Source organism: Mobula hypostoma, chromosome 20 (genome assembly GCF_963921235.1).
Source record: "Mobula hypostoma chromosome 20, sMobHyp1.1, whole genome shotgun sequence".
Taxonomy (NCBI): Eukaryota; Metazoa; Chordata; class Chondrichthyes; order Myliobatiformes; family Myliobatidae; genus Mobula; species Mobula hypostoma.
In genome coordinates, this window is record NC_086116.1 from 491,448 (window position 1) to 514,660 (window position 23,213).

At 45.0% G+C, this 23,213-nt stretch overlaps 1 protein-coding gene across 1 annotated transcript in view; it reads left to right on the forward strand.

Moving 5' to 3' along the window:
• dldh (dihydrolipoamide dehydrogenase) overlaps positions 1-17,923 on the forward strand; it is a 55,641-nt gene extending 37,718 nt beyond the window's left edge. Inside the window, exons 11-14 of the mRNA XM_063072227.1 lie at positions 923-1,112; positions 9,245-9,382; positions 9,467-9,556; positions 17,685-17,923. Coding sequence (XP_062928297.1) covers positions 923-1,112; positions 9,245-9,382; positions 9,467-9,556; positions 17,685-17,750 — 484 coding nt within the window. The 3' untranslated portion in view covers positions 17,751-17,923. The remainder of the gene's footprint in view (positions 1-922; positions 1,113-9,244; positions 9,383-9,466; positions 9,557-17,684) is intronic.
• The last annotated feature ends 5,290 nt before the right edge of the window (positions 17,924-23,213 follow it).

Genomic DNA, 23,213 nt, shown 5'->3' on the forward strand with positions numbered 1-23,213 from the left:
TACAGCTAGATGCACTTCATCGAGGATACTGGGGGTCTCCCTGTCTTCCCATGTCCTGTGAGAGGAGCAGTCGACTGTCCTGATTGTCTTCTCGCTGCTCTAACTATGCAATAAGAAAGAAAGAAACCTACCAGAAACTACCTTAGTCTGTGCCTTTTGTTGCTGAGGTGTCTTGAGCCAAAGCCTTGACTTCCCACTCCAACGCTGGTCCACACATATAACCTAACTTATTTTTATTGGCCTTTGCCAAGTGCCTGTTAACCCAAATGATCTCAAGTGCTGGCAGGCCCTACTCACTGGTACTTAAATTCCACAAGCAACTGTCTCCACGATCTCAAGCACTGCAGAAAGTCTCGACAGTTGTCAGGTAATTTAAATGTTTAAAAGCAGTTAAAAACAGCTGTAATGCAATACCCCAGGATCAATAAAGTATGACTCTGACTATGAAATAATTTACCGGGGATGTCTAAACACAATTGAAGATAGTAGTCCTGACGAAGGGTCTCGGCCTGAAACGTCGACTGCACCTCTTCCTAGAGATGCTGCTTGGCCTGCTGTGTTCACCAGCAACTTTGATGTATGTTGCTTGAAGATACCTTTGTTTGGAGCAGTCACAAAGCCATGGGGTGTTGCATTAGGGCTGGCCATAGAGGCCAGATCTCTGCTTGTGAACTGTTCCAGCGAGGTCTGGAGCTTGTGGGGTTACGGATCATTGGTGACTGAAAGTGAAACATGCCAGCTCATTAGCAACAAGGTCCGTATCGCCTTTACTTTTGTATCCCATGTCCTTGATTGGAAATGTGAATGGTGTTGGCACAAATCAAGGCATAGCAGTGTGCTCACTAGTACTGCCAGTCTGAACCACACAGATTTCACTGTGTAAACCTGAACCCTGATGAGAGTTGCTTCTTCCTTTGCACAGCATTTTTGCCATTGGAGATGTGATTCCTGGCCCCATGTTGGCCCATAAGGCTGAAGATGAAGGGATCATCTGTGCGGAGGGCATGGCTGGAGGAGCTGTTCACATTGACTATAACTGTGTCCCTTCTGTCGTTTACACTCACCCGGAAGTCGCTTGGGTCGGAAAATCTGAAGAGCAGCTGAAGGAGGAGGTAATGACCGTGATTCCAAATCCCCGAGCTCTTCAATGTTAATTTTTTAACGATATCATTTAGTTATGTTTTAAAATACTTAATAACTTAAATCTATTCGAACTACTCTGAAACGTCTCTGATTATCAGATACATTTAGACAGTTGTAAAAACCTTTGAGGATGTTGTGATGGAACAGGCCAAGCATCTGCTTGCATAGTGTGCATTTCCCTGTCTTGTTGCAGCCTGAAATGCATTAATCCACTTCTTTGCATTGTTCCACTCTCTGTATAAATGTCAGACTCTCTCTTGAAATGTTCCAACATGTACCCAATTATCATATGGCTGCACACTTCCTTATTGTACTTTCTGTGCCAGTTGAAAGCATTGCTATACACCACCAAAGGAACAAGTACACAGCTCTGTGGACTCCACAGGGATTGCTGCTAGCTGTCCGATGCCTGCTGATCCCATAACCCTCTCGAAGCTTTGGCCACCTAGGTTCGATCCTGACTTTGAGTGGTGTGTGTGTGAACCCTGTGACCCCTTGGTGCTTGCATCTCCTTCCACATCCCAAAGACTGGGATGACAAAGAATGGGAGATTCAGCTGCCATTGTAAATTTCCCTTAGGTGGCTGGTAGAATCTTGCTGAATGTTCAGAGAATAAGAAGATGGGATTACTGTAGGATTATGGTAAATAGTGTATGATAGTTGGCACAGACTCGGGCTGAAGGGCCTGTATCCATGCTGTTTCTGTATTCCTGACCTCTTGACCCTTCCTAGCCGATGATCTCCATGAGGTTAACTATCAGAAGCTTGGTTACAGGCACTGTTAAATGCTTCCTAATATCAATCCTCCATTTGTGTAAGGTATGGCGGGGGGAGTAGCCTAAGAAATGATGATGTTTGGTTTTGACTGCCTGCTGTCTGGTCAGCATGTTGATGACCAGAGAAGGCTTCTGGGAGCAGTCCCTATTCCCAAGCCTCTCCACTCCTGCACTAGAATCTCACTGGCGCTAGGCCACAATGGCAAGTCCAGAAAGCTCAAAGTAAATCTATTATCAGAGTACATATATGTCACCATATACTACCCCGAGAGTTATTTTCTTGCAGGCAGTTGCAGTAAATACAAAGAAACACCCAAGAATCAATGAAAAACCACACAAACACAGACAATCAATGTGCAAAAGACAAGATGTGCAAAGACATAAAGAAAAAGAAAATAATAATGATAGATAAATATGTAATAAATAATATTGAGAACTTAGGTTGTAGAGTCCTTGAAAATGAGTCCATAGGTTGTGGAATTGGTTCAGTGTTGGGGTGAGTGAAGTTTCCACTGTGGTTCAGGACCTTGATGGATGAGGGATAAGAACTATTCCTGAACCTGGTGGTGTGGAACTTGAGACTCCTGTACCTCCTTCCTGATGGCAGCAGTGAGAAGAGAACATGGCCTGGATGGTGGGAGTCCTTGGTGATGGATGCTGCTCTCCTGCAACAGTGTAGGGGAATTTGCTTCACCTGTGATGATTTAGAGATACAGCGGTTACAAGCCCTTCCAGCCCAGTGACCAATGAACTCACTAACCAAATGTATTTGGAATGTGGGAGGAATCCCACATGGTCACAGAGTTGCTGTAGTAGTGTTGCGCTAACCGCTACACTACTTGATGCCCTGGGGTGGACTGATGGACTGGGCTGCATCCACTTCGTTTTGTAGGCTTTTCCTTTCAAGGGCATGATATAACCAGTCAGTATACTCTGCACCATGCATCTATAGAAGTTTGTCTAAGTTTTAGACAACATGCCAAATTTTCTCAAACATCTAAGAAAGGAGAGGCCTTCTTTTTGGTAATGGCACTTCCATGTTAGACCAAGGATAGATCCTCTGAAAAGAACGCAGTAAGGAATTTAAAGTTGCTGACCCTCTCCTTCTCTGATCCCCAAATGAGGACTGGCTCATGGATCTCTGGTTTCTCCTCCTGTGCCAGAAGTAGAGAATGGCTTCCATGATTTGACACTAAAGTCACTGGGTTGTACAGCCCTTTGGCCCTTTAGGTCTATGACAACCACCGGGTTCTTATTTATACTGATCCCATTTACCATCTCCTGGGCCAGAGTGTCACGTACCCTGGCAGTTCAGTAACCCCTTCAGACAGTGTGATCAACATACCAACCATCCTCTGAGTGATCTCGGTTCCCTCTAATCCTTGTTCTCCTCTCTTAAAACTCTGCTTCTGCCTCTGTAATGGCAGTTTCTCACTATTTGTGCCTGTTGTCAGTATTCTGTATGCCTCCATCAGGTGTTCCCCTCCCGTTTCTTCCACTTCAAGGGAAATGAAGCAAACCCACCCACCCTCTGCTTGTTTCAAATGCTGCATTTTGTCACTGGGGAAGCTCCTCTGCACTCTCACCAGGAGGTTGTTAGTACACGTGACAGACAGTGGACAGTATTGTCCAGCACCTCATATTTGACTGTGCTTTGCCTCAGACTTCAGCTGTATTGATGTATGTAATTGACGTTATCTACTTAAACGGACTAATAGCAATGTTTTGTGAGCTCTGAAGAACTGGGAAGAGCTGGCATGGGAGAAACAAACAAAGGTAATAGTGGGAGAGTAACCGTGTAGAGCTCCACGGGGATTGCTCATAGCTTTCTGATGCCCATTGATCCCATAAACCCCTCTGTACTTCTCAAAGTAGTTTGTAGACTGCTAGATCTCAGCTCTGGCCACCCGGTTTTCATCTTGACCTCTCCTTCCATAATTTGGAAGGGATGGGAAGTGATATAGGAGTGAAAAGTTCGATTGGCCTTAGAGCAGGTTATAAAGGTCAGCACAACGTCATGTGAAGGCCCTGGGGCCTGTACTGTGTGGTGGTCTTAAGTTCTCTGAAGGTCTCTGGAAGAAAATGGTAATGATTTTGCCTCATTGTTTGGGTGGAGCAAGTGTTATGTGCCAAGTCTAGAAAGGTTGCTAGCATGGTTCAGGAGGGTTTAAACTAATTTGTGAGGGGGATGGGACCCAGAGCGATAGAGCAGTGAAAGAAGTGCATGGAGTAAAGCCAGATCTAACATACAGAGAGGCTTTGAGGAAAGAGAAGCAGAATAAATGGTGTAAAGACAGTAAAGTAGAAGGGCTGAAATGTGTGTACCTCAATGCAAGAAGCATCAGGAACAAAGGTGATGAACTGAGAGCTTGGATACATACATGGAATTATGATGTAGTAGCCATTACAGATACTTGGCTGGCACCAGGGCAGAAATGGATTCTCAATATTCCTGGATTTCAGTGCTTTAAAACGGATAGAGAGGGCGGAAAAAGGGGAGGAGGGGTGGCATTACTGGTCAGGGATACTATTACAGCCACAGAAAGGGTGGGTAATGTAGCAGGATCCTCTTTTGAGTCAATATGGGTGGAAGTCAGGAACAGGAAGGGAACTGTTACTCTATTGGGGGTATTCTATAGGCCCCCTGGTAGCAGTAGAGATGCAGAGGAGCAGATTGGGAGGTAGATTTTGGAAAGGTGCAAAAATAACAGGGTTGTTATCATGGGTGACCTTAACTTCCCTAATACTGATTGGCACCTGACTAGTTCCAAGTGTTTAGATGGGGCAGAGTTTGTTAAGTGTGTCCAGGACGGATTCCTGTCACAGTATGTGGACAGGCCGACCAGGGGGAATGCCATACTAGATCTAGTACTAGGTAATGAACCGGGTCAGGTCACAGATCTCTCAGTGGGTGAGCATCAGGGGGACAGTGACCACCACTCCCTGGCCTTTAGCATTATCATGGAAAAGGATAGAATCAGATAGGACAGGAAAATTTTTAATTGGGGAAAGGCAAATTATGAGGCCATAAGGCTAGAACTTGCGGGTGTGAATTGGGATGATGTTTTTGCAGGGAAATGTACTATGGACATGTGGTCGATGTTTAGAGATCTCTTGCGGGGTGTTAGGGATAAATTTGTCCCAGTGAGGAAGATAAAGAATGGTAGGGTGAAGGAACCATGGGTGACAAGTGAGGTGGAAAATCTAGTCAGGTGGAAGAAGGCAGCATATATGAGGTTTGGGAAGCAAGAATCAGATGGGTCTATTGAGGAATATAGGGAAGCAAGAAAGGAGCTTAAGAAGGGGCTGAGAAGAGCAAAAAGGCCTTGGCGAGTCGGGTAAAGGAAAACCCCAAGGCGTTCTTCATTATGTGAAGAAAGAAAGGATGACAGGAGTGAAAGTGGGATCGATTAGAGAAAAAGGTGGGAAGATGTGCCTGGAGGCTGTGGAAGTGAGCGAGGTCCTCAATGAATACTTCTCTTCGGTATTCACCAATGAGAGGGAACTTGATGATGGTGAGGACAATGTGAGTGAGGTTGATGTTCTGGAGCATGTTGATATTAAGGGAGAGGAGGTGTTGGAGTTGTTAAAATACATTAGGATGGATAAGTCCCCGGGGCCTGACGGAATATTCCCCAGGCTGCTCCACAAGGCGAGGGAAGAGATTGCTGAGCCTCTGGCTAGGATCTTATGTCCTCGTTGTCCACGGGAATGGTACCGGAGGATTGGAGGGAGACGAATGTTGTCCCCTTGTTCAAAAAAGGTAGTAGGGATAGTCTGGGTAATTATAGACCAGTGAGCCTTATGTCTGTGGTGGGAAAGCTGTTGGAAAAGATTCTTAGAGATAGGATCTATAGGCATTTAGAGAATCATGGTCTGATCAGGGACAGTCAGCATGGCTTTGTGAAGGGCGGATCGTGTCTAACAAGCCTGATAGAGTTCTTTGAGGAGGTGACCAGGCAGATAGATGAGGGTAGTGCAGTGGATATGATCTGTATGGATTTTAGTAAGGCATTTGACAAGGTTCCACACGGTAGGCTTATTCAGAAAGTTAGAAGGCATGGAATCCAGGGAAGTTTGGCCAGGTGAATTCAGAATTGGCTTGCCTGCAGAAGGCAGAGGGTGGTGGTGGAGGGAGTACATTCAGATTGGAGGATTGTGACTAGTGGTGTCCCACAAGGATCTGTTCTGGGACCTCTACTTTTCGTGATTTTTATTAACGACCTGGATGTGGGGGTAGAAGGGTGGGTTGGCAAGTTTGCAGATGACACAAAGGTTGGTGGTGTTGTAGATAGTGTAGAGGATTGTCAAAGATTGCAGAGAGACATTGATAAGATGCAGGAGTGGGCTGAGAAGTGGCAGATGGAGTTCAACCCGGAGAAGTGTGAGGTGGTACACTTTGGAAGGACAAACTCCAAGGCAGAGTACAAAGTAAATGGCAGGATACTTGGTAATGTGGAGGAGCAGAGGGATCTCGGGATACATGTCCACAGATCCCTGAAAGTTGCCTCACAGGTGGATAGGGTAGTTAAGAAAGCTTATGGGGTGTTGGCTTTCATAAGTTGAGGGACAGAGTTTAAGAGTCGCGATGTAATGATGCAGCTCTGTAAAACTCTGGTTAGGCCACACTTGGAGTACTGTGTCCAGTTCTGGTCACCTCACTATAGGAAGGATGTGGAAGCATTGGAAAGGGTACAGAGGAGATTTACCAGGATGCTGCCTGGTTTGGAGATTATGCATTATGATCAGAGATTAAGGGAGCTAGGGCTTTACTCTTTGGAGAGGAGGAGGATGAGAGGAGACATGATAGAGGTGTACAAGATTATAAGAGGAATAGATAGAGTGGATAGCCAGCGCCTCTTCCGAAGGGCACCACTGCTCAATACAAGAGGACATGGCTGTTAGAGGAAGGTTTTTTACTCAGAGAGTGGTTGGTGCGTGGAATGCACTGCCTGAGTCAGTGGTGGAGGCAGATACACTAGTGAAGTTTAAGAGACTACTATGGAGGAATTTAAGGTGGGGGCTTATATGGGAGGCAGGGTTTGATGGTCAGCACAACATTGTGGGCCATAAAATATAGGAGCAGAATTAGCCCATTTGGTCCTTCGAGTCTGCTCCACCATTCAATCATGGCTGATCCTTTTTTCCTTTCCTCAACCCCATTCCCTGGCCTTCTCTCCGTAACCTGGCTCCCTGTGGTAACAAATTTCACAAATTCACCCCCTCTGGCCAAAGAAATTACTCCACGTATGTTTTAAATGGACGCTGCTCCATCCTTAGGCTGTGCCCTCTAGTCCTAGACTCCCCCACCTTTCCACATCCTTTCCTCATCTACTCTGTCCAGGCCTTTTAACATTCAAAAGGTTACAATGAAATTGCACCCCCCACCGCCCCAACCAATCCTTCTAAATTCCAGCGAGTACAGTCCCAGAGCCATCAAACTTTCCTCATATGATAACGCTTTCATTCCCGGAATCATCCTTATTAACCTCCTCCGCCAGAACATTTTTTCTAAGACGAGGGGCCCAAAACTATTCACAGTACTTAAGGTGAAGCCTCACCAGTGCCTTATAAAGCCTCTGCATCAGACCCCTGCTCTTATTTTCCAGACGTCTTGAAATGAATGCTAACATGGAATTTGCCTTCTTCACCGCTAACTCAACCTGCAAGTTAATCTTTAGGGTATTCTGTGCAAAGACTCCCAAGTCCCTTGCATCTCAGATTTTTGGATTTTCTCCCCATTTAGAAAATAGTTTGCATGTTCATTCCTACTACCAAAGTACATGACTGTGTATTTCCCAATATTGTATTTCATTTGCCACTTTCTTGCCCATTCTCCTAATCTCTCTCTAAGTCCTTCTGCATCCTATCTGTTTCATCAACACTATCTGCCCCTCCACCAATTTTCGTGTCATCTGCAAACTTGACAACAAAGCCATCTATTCCATCATCTAAATCATTTATATACAGCGTAAAGAAAGTGGTCCTAAAACTGATCCCTGTGGAACATCACCAGTCACTGGCAGCCACCAGAAAAAGATCCTTTTATTCCCACTCGCTGCCTCCTACCAATCAGCCAATGCTGTAACCATGCCAGTAACTTTCCTGTAATACCATGAGCTCTTACCTTGGTAAGCAGCCTCATGTGTGGCACCTTGTCAAAGGCTTTCTGAAAGTCCACATGTACATTCACTGCATCCCCTTTATCGATCCTACGTGTAATCTTCTCAAAGAATTCAAACAGGTTTGTCAGGCAAGGTTTTCCCTTAAGGAAACCATGCTGACTTTGTACTATCTTGTCCTGTATTGCCAAGTACTCCATAACTTCATCCTTAACAGTTGACTCCCAACGTCTTCCCAACCAATGAAGTCAGGCTAACTAGTCTATAATTTCCTTTTTGCTGCCTTCCTCCTTTCTTAAAGAGTGGAGTGCAGATGAACCTGAGGGTGCAGTTCGTCTGGTCTGGGTGATTTGTGTACCCTTAGGTCTTTCAGCATTTTGAGCACCTTCTCTGTTGTATTAGTAACTGCATTTGCTTCTCTTCCCTCACACCCTTCAACATCTGGCACATTGCTAGAATCTTCCACAGTGAAGACTGATGCAAAATACTCATTTAGTTCATCTACCATTTCCATGTCCCCTTTATTATTTCTCCTGCCTCCTTTTCTAGTGGTCCTCTATCCACTCCCGTCTCCCTTTTATTTTTTACATACTTGAAAAAGCTTTTACTATCCATTTTGATATTGTTTGCTAGCTTGCTTTCATATTTCATCTTTTCCCTTCTAATGATTCTTTTAGTCATTCTCTGTAGGTTTTTAAAAGCTTTGTTGTACACCTCTCTTGTTTTTGGGGGATGGGGGAGGAGGAGGGAGAAGAGGTGGGTGAAAGATCTACTGTACAGCTTCTACCAGGAAAAATAACACCAGTGGTTTTGATATGAAATGATCGAATCTGGCAGCTTCTGAGATGCTGCAATGAAGGATGAGCTGCTTCCTTGCAGGGTAATGCTAGGCGTCATCCAGATGTGCAGGAGCTGAAGGACAGACGTCAGAGTAGGAATAGGTTGCAACATTCATGTGGGAACCAACCAAAGCCCCAGGATAGAGGTGTCCTGCAAAACCATCAGCAATCTGGTCATACAGAAGCAGAAAAAAACAAAGGTTGCTTTGTACAGAGTGTCCAACTCCCACACTCTTAAGTTAGTTGCAAAATGATGAACTGTGCATTAAGTGTGCACATACTACAAACTTGTACAGGCTCACAACTACAAACCCAACTAAGTGTGTGAAATCTCTGTAATATATAATGCTTTCTGCTCTCACAGGGGATTCCATACAAAATTGGGAAATTTCCTTTTGCTGCTAACAGCAGAGCAAAGACCAACAATGACACTGATGGTCTGGTGAAGATTCTAAGCCATAAGGAAACCGACAGGATGTTAGGAGCACACATCCTTGGGCCTGTGAGTATGAAAACCCTCTGTGTCAATATGATCTAACCAGCAGCTCCTCTGCTCTGTAGTTACAGAAGCTTTCTTTGTTTCCAGGGTGCTGGGGAAATGATCAATGAAGCAGCCTTGGCTATGGAGTATGGAGCATCGTGTGAAGATGTCGCACGAGTTTGTCATGCCCATCCGGTAAGTGGGGAATGGTCACAGAGTTAGTCAGCACAGAAGCTGTACCTTCAGCCCACTGTCCATCAGACATCCAGTTACACTAAACAAGGAGTCTTAGAGCAACACAGCATAGTTGGACGATCATTACCCAACCAGTCCATGCTGACTCTGGTGCCCACCCTGCAACTACCCCCCCCCCACCCCAACCCCCAGTCAATATCCTGCAGTTAGACCATATCCCTCTAAACCTATGACATGGAGACTTATCATTAACCAAGGGGTCCGTGGACTCCAGGTTGGGATCCCCGGCTCTGTCTGTCCGTTCATGTACTTATCCAAATGCTTCTTAAAGTATTCTATTGTTTCCACCTCTGTAGTTTATTCTATACACTCCCCACCCTCTGCAGTCTGCCTATACACTCCCCACCTTCTGCAGTCTGTTCTATACACACCCCACCGTCTGCAGTCTGTTCTATACACTCCCCACCATCTGCAGTCTGTTCTATACACTACCCACCCTCTGCAGTCTGTTCTATACACTCCTCACGCTCTGCAGTCTGTTCTATACACTCCCCAGTGTCTGCAGTCTGTTCTATACACTCCCCATCCTCTGCAATCTGTTCTATACACTCTTCGCCCTCTGCAGTCTGTTCTATACAGTCCTCGCCCTCCGCCGTCTGTTCTATACGCTCCCCGCCCTCCGCCGTCTGTTCTATACGCTCCCCGCCCTCCGCTGTCTGTTCTATACGCTCCCCGCCCTCCGCCGTCTGTTCTATACGCTCCCCGCCCTCGGCAGTCTGTTCTATACGCTCCCCGCCCTCGGCAGTCTGTTCTGTACGCTCCCCGCCCTCGGCAGTCTGTTCTGTACGCTCCCCGCCCTCGGCAGTCTGTTCTGTACGCTCCCCGCCTCAGCAGTCTGTTCTGTACGCTCCCTGCCCTCCGCTGTCTGTTCTATACGCTCCCCGCCCTCCACAGTCTGTTCTATACGCTCCCCGTCCCTGCAGTCTGTTCTATATGCTCCCCGCCCCCTGCAGTCTGTTCTATACGCTCCCCGCCCCCTGCAGTCTGTTCTATACGCTCCCCGCGCTCTGCAGTCTGTTCTATACGCTCCCCGCCCTCTGCAGTCTGTTCTATACACTCCCCGCCCTCTGCAGTCTGTTCTATACACTCCCCGCCCTCTGCAGTCTGTTCTATACACTCCCCACGCTCTGCAGTCTATTGTATACACTCCCCACCCTCCCAGTACGTTCTATATACACGCCACCCTCTGCAGCCTATTGTATACACTCCCCAACCTCACACTTCATTCTATACACTCCCTACCCTCTGCAATCTGTTGTTTACACTCCCTACGCTCTGTAGTTCGTTCTATACACTCCCCACCCTCTCCAGTCTGTTCCATACACTCCCCACCCTCTGCAGTCTGTTCTATACACTTCCCACCCTCACAGTTCGTTCTATATACACACCACTTTCTGCGTGAAGAAGTTGCCCCTCGGGTCCCATTTAAATCCCTTCATTCTCTGTCTAAACCTTTGTCCCTAGTTTTGGGCTCCTCTACCCTGGGGAAAAGACTGATCATCCTCTTTATCTCTGCCCCTCATCATTTTAATTAAGTGGCTCCTCCTCCTCCTGCGCTGCATGTCTGAAAGGCCTAGCTTGGCCAGTCTCTCTCTAAACTAATGTACTAATCCCATTCTGTTCTCCCTATATTCCCATCAACTCCCCCCCCCCACCCCGATTCTATCACTCACCTAAACACAGTGGCCAATTAGCCTAACAACTGCTTGTCTTTGGGATGCGGGATGAAACTGGAGCCCCCAGAGAAAACCCACAGTGCTACAGGCAGAGCATGCAAATTCCTGAAGTCAGAGGGTTGCGGTACTGTGATACCCAGATTTGTACAGAAGCTCATTGGGTCCATGGTTTGACATTCAAAGTACATTTATTATCAGTGTATACAACCTTGAGATTTATCGTCTTGCACACAGCTACAAAAACAACAAAATAGACCCATTACAAAAACCTACCCAACAAAAACTGTCAAACACCCAGTGTGCCAAACAGGAAGAAATTGTGCAAACAATTCAAAAAATAAACAAATAGCACACGGATCAAAGCTGAGTCCACAACCACAGAGCCAGTCCGGGGCTGAGACGAGTAAAGCTGGTCCAAGATGGAGTCAGTTCAGTGCTGAAGTGAGTAAACCGCATGGAAGAGTGAGCTGAACACTGGTTCGTCCTTTTGCTCGGCCTTGATGCTTTGATCAAATTACGCAAATTTTTTTTAAGTAACAAAAACAGATGGAGCATGAACTGCAGAATCACCAAAAGTGAGTCCACAGCTCTTTCAGCACTGAGGCGAGTGAAGCTGGTCCAGGAGCTCGATGGCTGCAGGGCAACAACTACTCCCAAAGCTGGTGTGGTACCCAAGGCTCTCCTACACCTCCCGCCCGACAGTTGTAGCAAGAAGAGAAGGAAACTGGTCAAATGCAGGCAAACAGCGTTGAACACAGAACCATAGAAACCATAGAAAAACTACAGCACAGAAACAGGCCTTTTGGCCCTTCTTGGCTGTGCTGAACTATTTTCTGCCTAGTCCCACTGACCTGCACACGGACCATATCCTTCCATACACCTCCCATCCATGTACCTGTCCAATTTATTCTTAAAAAAGAACCCGCATTTACCACCTCGTCTGGCAGCTCATTCCATACTCCTACCACTCTCTGTGTGAAGAAGCCCCCCCCAGTGTTCCCTTTAAACTTTTCCCCCCTCACCCTTAACCCATGTCCTCTGGTTTTTTTTCTCCCCTTGCCTCAGTGGAAAAAGCCGGCTTGCATTCACTCTTATCTATACCCATCATAATTTTACATACCTCTATCAAATCTCCCCTCATTCTTCTACGCTCCAGGGAATAAAGTCCTAACCTATTCAACCTTTCTCTGTAACTGAGTTTCTCAAGTCCCGGCAACATCCTTGTAAACCTTCTCTGCACTCTTTTAACCTTATTAATATCCTTCCTGTAATTTGGTGACCAAAACTGAACACAGTACTCCAGATTCGGCCTCACCAATGCCTTATACAACCTCATCATAACATTCCACCTCTTATACTCAATACATTGATTAATAAAGGCCAAAGTACCAAAAGCTTTCTTTCCGAGCCTATCTACCTGTGACGCCACTTTTAGGGAATTTTGTATCTGTATTCCCAGATCCCTCTGTTCTACTGCACTCCTCAGTGCCTTACCATTTACCCTGTATGTTCTACCTTGGTTAGTCCTTCCAAAGTGCAATACCTCACACTTGTCTGTATTAAACTCCATCTGCCATTTTTCAGCCCATTTTTCCAGCTGGTCCAAGTCCCTCTGCAGGCTCTGAAAACCTTCCTCACTGTCCACTACACCTCCAATCTTTGTATCATCAGCAAATTTGTTGATCCAATTAACCACATTATCATCCAGATCATTGATAGAGATGACAAGTAACAATGGACCCAGCACTGATCCCTGTGGCACACCACTAGTCACAGGCCCCCACTCTGAGAAGCAATTCTCTGCTACCACTTTTTGGCTTATTCCATTGAGCCAGTGTCTAATCCAATTTATCACCTCTCCATGTATACCTAGCGACTGAATTTTCCTAACTAACCTCCCATGCGGGACCTTGTCAAAGGCCTTACTGAAGTCCATGTAGACAATATCCACTGCCTTCCCTTCATCCACTTTCCTGGTAACCTCCTCGAAAAACTCCAATAGATTGGTCAACATGACTTGCCATGCACAAAGCCATGTTGACTCTCCCTAATAAGTCCCTGTCAAATGCTTGTAGATTCTGTCTCTCAGTACTCCCTCCAATGACTTACCCACTATGGACGTCAAATTTACCGGCCTATAATTTCCTGGATTACTTTTTGATCCTTTTTTAAACAACAGAACAAAATGAGCTACTCTTCAATCCTCCGGCACCTCACCCGTAGACACCGACATTTTAAATATATCTGCCAGGGCCCCTGCAATTTCAACACTAGTCTTCTTCAAGGTCCGAGGGAATACCCTGTCAGGTCCTGGGGATTTATCCACTTTAATTTTCCTCAAGGTAGCAAGCACCTCCTCCTTTTCAATCTGTACAGTTTCCATGATCTCACTACTTGATTCCCTTAATTCCATAGACTTCGTGATTCCATCTGTTCACTTTCTACTCTTGTCCTCACCGATTTTTGCCTTGCTCGATGCTTTACTCTGAAGCAGAGATGGGGTAACTCCAGTAATCCCACTCTTTGATTCCAGCTGATGTATGAAATTAGTTAATGAATCAGCTTCACAAACGAGAAATCCTGTGCATTATACTGCAACTTTCGTCACCTTGTGTGTGTGTTTATTAGGGTACCAAGGAGTTTAATGAAGGCAGTGTAGGAGCAGTCTAAATGGAGGCGTTTGACAAGGTGCCACATGGCAGAAGATTAGTGCGTGTGGGATCCAGGGAGATCTGGCTCATTGGACCCAGACTTGGCTTGGTGATAGGAGGTAGACGGTAGTGGGGGAGGGATGTTTTACAGTTTAGAAGTCTATGACTGTTAGTGTACCACAGGGGTCACTTTTTGTGCTATATTAATGACTTTTGGATTAGATTAGATTATGAGGACACACAGTCCTCTTCTATTGTCATTTAGTAATGCATGCGTTAAGAAATGATACAATATTCCTCCGGTGTGATATCACAGAAACACAGGGCAGACCAAGACTAAAAACCTTAACAAAAACCACATAATTATAACATATAGTTACAAAAGTGCAACAATACCATAATTTGATGAAGAACAGGCCAATGCACAGTAAAAAGTTCAAAGTCTCTCATCTCACTCAGACGGGAGAAGGAGGAAAACTCTTCCTGCCATGCCCGACCACAGTCCGACTCTTGAGTCGTCCGAAACCTTCAAGCTCCGATCAGCCCTCCGACACAGAGTACCGAGTACTAAGCACCATCTCTGCCAAATGCTTCGACCTCAGCCTCGGTCGCCAGCAGCAGGCAAAGCCGAGGATCTTGGGGCCTTACCTCCGGAGATTCTCGATCGCACAGTAGCAGCGACAGCGAATCGGGCATTTCAGAAATTTCTCCAGATGTTCCTCTGTGCCTTCTCACGTTTGTCTCCATCAAATCAGAATTGTGCACGGCATCCTACTTACAAATATGATATTTCACCAGAGAGCTGCGCGCGCTGCATTTCGCCGCCATCTTCTCCCGCCTTCTTGGATGAAGGCGACTTGGATGTGAACCCAGCATGGCCAGTGTTGGAAGGCTGTCTAAAGCTACAGTAGCATATAGATCAGGTGGGAAATAGGCCAGAGCATTGGCAGATGGAATTTAATCCAAATTGTGAGAGATGATGTATTCTGGAGACTCAAAAAGGGATAATAAGTGAATGATAGGGCAACAAGAAATTAGAGAGACCTTGTTCACTGATTCCTGATACTGGCAGCAAAGGTTGGTGGGGTGGTAAAGAGGGCATATTTTGATTTTGGCTTCACAGACTGAGGCATAGAATATACAGTGCCCTGAAAAAGTGTTCAGCCCCCTCAACTATTTTCACATTGTACTGCCTCATTTTCTACATTTAAGATGTATTGAAGTAGGATTTTTGAGCAAAACATCATGCATTATGTCAAATCAAAAGAAAAATTCCAAAACTTGTCAAGAATTTACCAAAAATTAAAAACCAAAATAGGCTGAAGAAGTCTTCATCCTGTTCGTAATTACTATGCTAACTTCCCTCAGGTACAATATACTGTGTTATCTTACCAACTCATCTCGTTTGTTGATGTAGAAAATTGGAAGATCACCTGTTTTCAATGAATTCATAAGGATAAATACCCTGGAAAAAAATATGAAACCACATCCACACTTCCCAGGTCACAACATCCTTCTAAAAATTAGCCGCTGGAGAAGAATGGCACTTGTAAGAGAGGCTATTGTGATGCCAATAGTCACTCTGAGTGAGCTCCAGATGTCAGTGGCTGCAACTGGAGATGAAGTTCATGACTCCACAATCTCTAAGGCCTGGCAAAAAAAAAGCTTGTCCTAGCCCATAAAGACTTTGCAAAGCATCAGAAGATACTGTAAAGATATAGAAGGTCTTGTGATCAAATGAGACTAAAGTGAAACATTTTGGCCTCAATGCTAAGCAGTGCATGTGGTGTAAATCTAATGCAGCAACATGCAGCACGACTGGTAATCTGGTCCGAATTGGTGTGAAGATGATTGCTGTTAAATGCAGACATCCTGAATAAAACCCTGTTAGCCTCTGCCAGAAAGCTTAAATGGGAGAGAATTTGTCTTTTCAACTACTGATATTTCAGCTTTTGAATTTTTAGTTTCTCATGCTTTACAATTTTCCATTTTTTGGGGCTCTACTGTGGGGGGAAAAAGCATATGGTTCACAAATAAAAATCCTCAGGTAAATTGATCAAAATTCGCTGGTTGTAATATTCATTTATGTGAACAAAAGGCTGGGGGCTGAATATTTTTACAAGGCACTGTAAGAGTTGGAATGTTTTATTTTGCAACTTCCATAATGTAACAAACATTTTGTAGTGTATGGTTGTAGTCACCACCCGAAGGATGTGCTTTCAATAGAGAGAGTGCAGAAGAGATTTACCAGGATATTAGCTGGGAAGGGATTGGATAAGCAGATCTTGTTTTGTGTGAAGGAAAGGAGGCTGAGGGGTAACCTGATATAGGTATGTAGAAGTATTGAGTGTAAATGGTGGTTATTATTGCCACATGTATAAGGGAGAGTGAAAAACAGTTTTACATGCCACTCATACAGACCATTTAATCACATCAGTACAATGAGGGAATAACAATAAAATATTACAGGTACTGAGATTTCAGGCAAACAAGGCGGAAGGCCATAGTGAAGCCAAGAGTCCTTATTGAGCCAGAGGAATGTTCAATAGTCTTATAACAACAGCACAGAAGTTGTCCTTGAGCCTTGGTGGTACGTGCTTTCAGGCTTTTGTATCTTCTGCCCAAAGGGAGAGGGGAAAAGAAAGAATATTCCAGATTGGTGGGGGGGGGGGGTGTCTTTGATTATGTTGACTGCTTTACTGAAACAGCGAGAAGTGTAGAACAGTCAGTGGAGGGGAGGCTGGTTTTTATGCTGTGCTGAGTTACAGTATGTCCACAGCTCTGGTAAATCATTTCCCAGACCAAGCTGCGATGGATTGAAATAGGCTGCTTCAGTAAGAGTTGGCTATGGTCAAAAGGGACATGGCTCCTGCGGAAGTAGAGGCATCAGTGAGCTTTTTTGGTCAGGGCATCTATTTTGTTCGACACCTCATGATAGGGCATCAAAGACAGAGGCATAGATGTAATGTGCGAGGACTGAGTTGTAAGGAAGATCTTAGGGTTAATTTTCTGTTACACAATGATTGATGCTGCAGCACAATGTCAGAGGAGGTGGTGAAATCAGATACAATCACCATATTTAAGAGACGATTTAAGAGGTGAGGCATAGAAGTATAAGGTCTTGATGTAATGGGGTTAGTGTAGACAGGCAAAAAGGTTGGCGTATTTGTGGACTGAAGGACCCGTTTTCATGCTGCATGACTGACTTGCGCCGACATCGAAACTCACTCCTAACAGCCAAAATAACACCAGCACCATTTAACCTATTGCCATGAAGATGAATTTGACCAATCATTTACCTTTGTACTCTTTATGACCTAAACTGTGAACAGCCTGCTCAGTTTTCTAAAGTGTGTTAGAGTGCTAGAAAAAGAGCTCTGACGCAGGTCCTCTGGCCCACTGTGCATCTATTAACCACTTACCCGCATCCTGCATTAATTCCGCCTTCGGGGGTCTGGGCCAAGGCAGCCAGCAGCCATTTACAAATGTCGCCCATTTGTATATTTGCCATTTTAACGGCTCAGTAGTTTCATCAATTTCACAAAAAAATCCCCAGTTGAACTGTGTCACTCATTTTTAGGTCTGTCACCCACATTTTCCCATTTTTCTTGTACTGAAATCTCTCCGTTCTTTCCCTTGCCCAGCCCACCACCATGCAAGCTCTTACTTCAATCCCAACTTCCTGACTGAGTGACGACTGAGCTGCAATGTTCAACTCATGGCTTTTATTTTCTCTTGCAGACCGTCTCAGAAGCTTTCAGGGAAGCAAACTTGGCAGCGTCGTTTGGCAAAGCCATTAACTTCTGAACAGCTCCGTGACTTGTATATAGACTAATGTGGTTGGACTGTCATGAGAATTGACAATATGATAAAGAACGGAGTTAACTGTTGTCTGGAGAATTTTACAGATCTGTTGAAAGCTGAATTGTAATAAATTTTGTTGCTCGTATTTTAACAGAAATAAAACTGAGGGAATGATGTACAGATCTCAGTTTTAATAATTGCAGCAGTTTGTTTTCCATGTGTTCAGTAACCAGCAAAGGAGAGTGGGAACTTGTTATCGTAACCTCACAGCAGCCCATGAATGTTCATAAGACCACAGATATAGGAGCAGAATTGGGCCATTTGGCTGATTGAATACTATTCCATCATGGCTGATCCATTTCCCTCTCAGCCCTAATCTCCTGCCTTCTCCCTGTAACTCTTCATGCCCTATCAACCTCTGTTTTAAATATACCTAATGACTTAGCCTCCACAGCCACTTGTGGCAATGAATTCCACAGATTCACTACTCTGGCTAGAGACATTTCTCATCTCTAATCTGAGGCTGTGTCCCCCACCATAGGAAACAGCCTTTCAACATTCAATAAGATTTCCCCCACGTTCTTCTGAATTCCAGTGAGTACAGGCCCAGAGCTATCAAATGATTCTCATATCCGGGGATCACTTTCATGAACCTCTCCAGTGTCAGCACATCCTTTCTTAGATAAGGGGCCAAAACTGCCCGCAGTACTCCAAGTGAGGCCTTATCAGTACCTCAACATTACATCCATGCTTTTTTATTCTTGTCCTCAAATGTATGCTAAGATTGCATTTGCTTTCCTCACCACTAACTCTACCTGCAAACTAACTTTTAGGGAATCCTGCAGGAGGACTCCCAAGTCCCCTGTGCGACTCAGATTTTTGAATTTACTCTGTTTATTTCTTCTACCAAAGTGCACAACCATACACTTCCCCACACTGTATTCCATCAGCCACTTCTTTGCCTAGTATGTGTTGTGCTTCTGCAACCTCTCTGCTTCCTTAACACTACCTGCCCCTCCACCTATCTTTGTGCGGTCTGCAAACTTGTCCACAAAGCCATCAATTCCATCATCCAAATCACTGACGCATAACATAAAAAGCAGTCCCAACACAAACGTTGTGGAACACCACTCGTCACTGGCATCCAAGCAGAAAAGGCTCCTTTTATTCCTACTCTTTGCATCCTACCAATCAGCCAATGCTCTATCCATGCTAGCATCTTTCCTGTAGTATCATGGGCTTTTAACTTGTTAAGCAGCCTCGTGTAGCACCTTTTCAGAGGCCTTCTGAAAACTCAAGTACACCATTCTCCTTTGTTTATCCTGATTGTTATTTCTTCAAAGAATTCCAACAGATATGTCAGGCAAGCTTTTCCCTTAAGGAAACCATGCTCATTTCTGCCTCCAAGTACCCTGAAACCACATCCTTAACAATCAACTCTTTAACACCTTCCCTACCACTGATGCTGGACTAACTGGTCTATAATTTCCCTTCTACTGCCTCTCTCTTCTTGAATAGTGGAGTGACATTTGCAATTTTCCGGACTTCTGGAACTATGCCTGAATCTATTGATTCTTGAAAGACTAATACTAATGCCTCCACAATCTCTTCAGCCACCTCTTTCAGAATCCTGGGATGTAGACCATCTAGTCCAGGTGACTTACCTACCTTCAGACCTTACAGTTTCCCCAAGCACTTTCTCCCTAGTAATGGCAACTGCACTCACTTCTGCCCCCTGATACTCTCGAACTTCTGGTGTACTGCTAGTGACTTCCACAGTGAAGACTGATGCAAAATATTTATTCAGTTAGTCTGCCATTTCCTTGTGCCCAATAACTACCTCTCCAGCAACATTTTCCAGCAGTCTATTACCTACTCTCTCCTCTCTCTTATTCTTTATATATCTGAAGAAAATTTTGGTAACCAGTGCACCTTCATATTCCATTGTTGCCCTCTTTATGATTTTTTTAGTTGAATTCTGTTAGTTTTTAAAAGCTTCCCAATCCTCTAACTTCCCACTAGTTTTTGCTCCATTTTACTTTTTTCTCACATATTGTGCAAGGAAATTTTCCCAAGTACATGTAACTTGTCCACACCATATACTTTCTTAGCCACCCTATCACTCTGCCCAGTGACCTTGAGCCATCAATGGACATGGGCCCCAAACCCCATCTGTTTCTTCATCTTCTGACAATTTGAAAAATCGCTCAGGTAAGTCCTGTTCACAAAAAGCAGAACAAATCCATCCTTCCCAACAGCAGCTTAGTGATAAAAGCTGTCACTAACACCAAAAATTCTACAAACCTAAGGAGTGAAATATTCAGTCCCTATACACTTTGGTCTACCATCAGGAAGGCCTCAAAGCCCTCTGCTTTCTTGGCAGAAGAACCAACCAATCTCCCTCCTCCATCTGGCAGAACTAGTCCTCACCCTTAACAATGTTAAGGGCTCCTTTTGTGCCAAGATGAGGCCACCTTTAGTAACGCTTTATATTCCATCTGGGTACCCTCCAACCTGATGGTGTGAATATTAATTTCTCATTCCTGTGAATAAAAACTTCCCCTTCTCTCCCCTCTATTCCCCACTCTGACCTTTTACTACTTCTCCCCTGCCTATTTCTTCACCCTCCTTCCTTTTCTCCTATTCTCTCCTCTCCTATCTGATTCTTTCTTCTCCAGCCTTTGACCTGGTTTCACCTATCACCTTACAGATAGCCTTTTTCCCCTCCTTCACTTTTTAATTAGGACATCTTCCCTTCCAGTCTGGGTTTCACCTCCTCCCACTTTCTACAGTCCTGCAGGGTAGCCATGGGCCCAAGTTATGCCTGCCTCTTTGTCAGCTGTGTAGAACAGTCTAAGTTCAAAGCCTTCCCCGGTAATACTCCCTAATTCCTCCACTACATTGATGATTGCATTGGTGCTGCTTCATGCGCCCATGCTGAGCTGGTCTTCCCACCCTGTCTCCTGTAAAAATGCTACTCCCTTTTCTCAGTTTTATCTCCGCCTTATCTATTCTCCGGATGTGGCTTTCCTTTCCTTTCCTTTCCAGGACATCTGAGTTTCCCTCCCTCTAGTGTTGATGCTGCCCTCACTCACATCTCCATTTCCCATACATCTACATCTTCCAGCTGTTGTAATAGTGATAGAGGTCCTCCTACCACCCCATCCACTCAACACCATAATTCCCTCCAGGCTCGACAAGAAGCTCAGTAACCTGGGCCTTCACCCTGCCTTGTGCAGCTGGGTCCTGGAGTGTCAGATCGCTGGCAGGTGGCAAGAGTGGGCCCTCAACACAGGTGCCCTTCAGGGCTGCATACTGAGTCCCCTCCTTTACTCCCTGTATACCCGTGACTGTGTTGCCACCCACAGCTCCAATGTGCTAATTAAATTTCCTGACAACACTACATTGATTGGCCTGATCTCAAGTAATAACGAGGCACCCTACAGAGGTCATCACCCTGACACAGTGGTGTCAAGAAAACAACCTCTCTCTCAATGTTGCAAAAACAAAGGAGCTAGTTGTGGACTACAGGAGGAATGGAGACAGCCTAATCCCTATTGATATCAATGGATCTGGGGTTGAGAGGGTGAACTTCCCACTATTCAGGACATTTACAAAGACAGGTGCGTAAAAAGGAGTCGAAGGATCATTGGGGACCCAGGTCACCTCAACCATAAACTGTTCCAGCTACTACCAACCGGGAAACGATACTACAGCATAAAAGCCAGGATCAACAGACTCCGGGACAGCTTCTTCCACCAGGCCATCGAACTGATCAATTTACCCTGACATAATTGTATTTCTATGTTATATTGACTGTCCTGTTGTACATACTATTTATTATAAATTGCACATTTAGATGGAGACGGAAGGTAAAGATTTTTACTCATGTATGTGAAGGATGTAAGAAATAAAGTCAATTCAGTTCAATTCCGCCTCCACGTCCAACATGGTATCCTCCGCAACTTACGCCATCTCCAAAGGGACCCTAGCACTAAATATATCTTTAACTCCCTATGCCCTCTCCACTTTCTGCAGGCATTACTCCCTCCGTGATTCCCTTGTCCATTCGTCCCTCCAGGCACCTATCCCTGCAAGCGACCCAAGAGCTACACCTTCCCATACACTTTGTCCCTCAGCTCCATTCAGGGCCCCAGTATAGGCCTTCCAAGTGAGGCAATACTTCACCTGCAAATCCACTGGGGCCGTCTATTGTGATCTGTGCTTCCGATGCAGTCTCCTCTACATTGGTGAGACTCGTAAATTGGGGGACTGCTTCGTCAGACACCTCTGTACCATCTGCCACAAGCAGGACTTCCCGGTGGCCATTTTAATTCCCATTCCAACATGTCAACGTGCCAAGATGAGGCGAACCTCAGCCACACCCTATATTCCATCTGGGTACCCTCCAACCTGATGGCGTGAATATCGATTTCTCATTCCTGTGAATAAAAACTTCCCCTTCCCTCTCCTCTATTCCCCACTCTGACCTTTTACTACTTCTCCCCTGCCTATTTCTTCTCCCTCCTCCTTTTTCTCCTTTTCTCTACTCTACTCTCCTTCTTCTCTAGCCCTTGACCTGGCTTCACCCATCACCTTCCAGATAGCCTTTTTTCCCCCTCCCGTCACTTTTTAATTCAGGCATCTTACCTCTTTCCTCTCAGTCCTGAAGAAGGGTCTCAGCCCAAAACATTGACTGTTTATTTTTCCGTAGACTGTTTATTCTTCCGTAGATGCAGCCAGACATGCTGAGTTCCTTCAGCTTTGTGTGTGTGTGTGTGTTGCCTTGGATTTCCAGCATCTGCGGATTTTCTTGTGTTTGTGTCTCTAACACTTGCTGTCAGTGTCATTTATTTACTAATAAACTGTTCACTGATACCCAGACCTAATCACAGCTTGGGTGCAAACATGGACTAGGGCTGAGGTGAGTGACCGCCCTTGATATCGAGGCAACATTTGACAGAGTACACCAGGACTGCTACAAAGATTCGAAGTACATTTATTACACAAGTATATACAGTGTGCAGTGTACAACCCTGAAATTCGACTTCCCTGCAGACGATCACAAAACAAACAGCTACGGATCAACTTGTTCAAGAAACAGCAAACGTCAAAAAAACGCAAACACGAGAAAATCTGCAGATGCTGGAAACGTCAAAAAAATAAGGTGCTAAGGGCTTCAATTAAATCCAGCCAGGAAAATTTGCTTGCATAAACAGTCACAGAAAAGTACAGCGGCCTTTTGGCCCATCTAGTCCGTACCTAAACCATTTAAATTGCCTACTCCCATCCACCTGTACCCGGACCATAGTCCCCATAAACGACCATCCATGTACCTATCCAAACTTCTCAAACACTGAAATTAAGCTCGCATGCACCACTCATTCCACCTCTGAGGGAAGAAGTTTCCTTTCATGATCCCCTTAAAATTTTTACTTTTCACCAGTGGTTCCCATGACCTCTAAT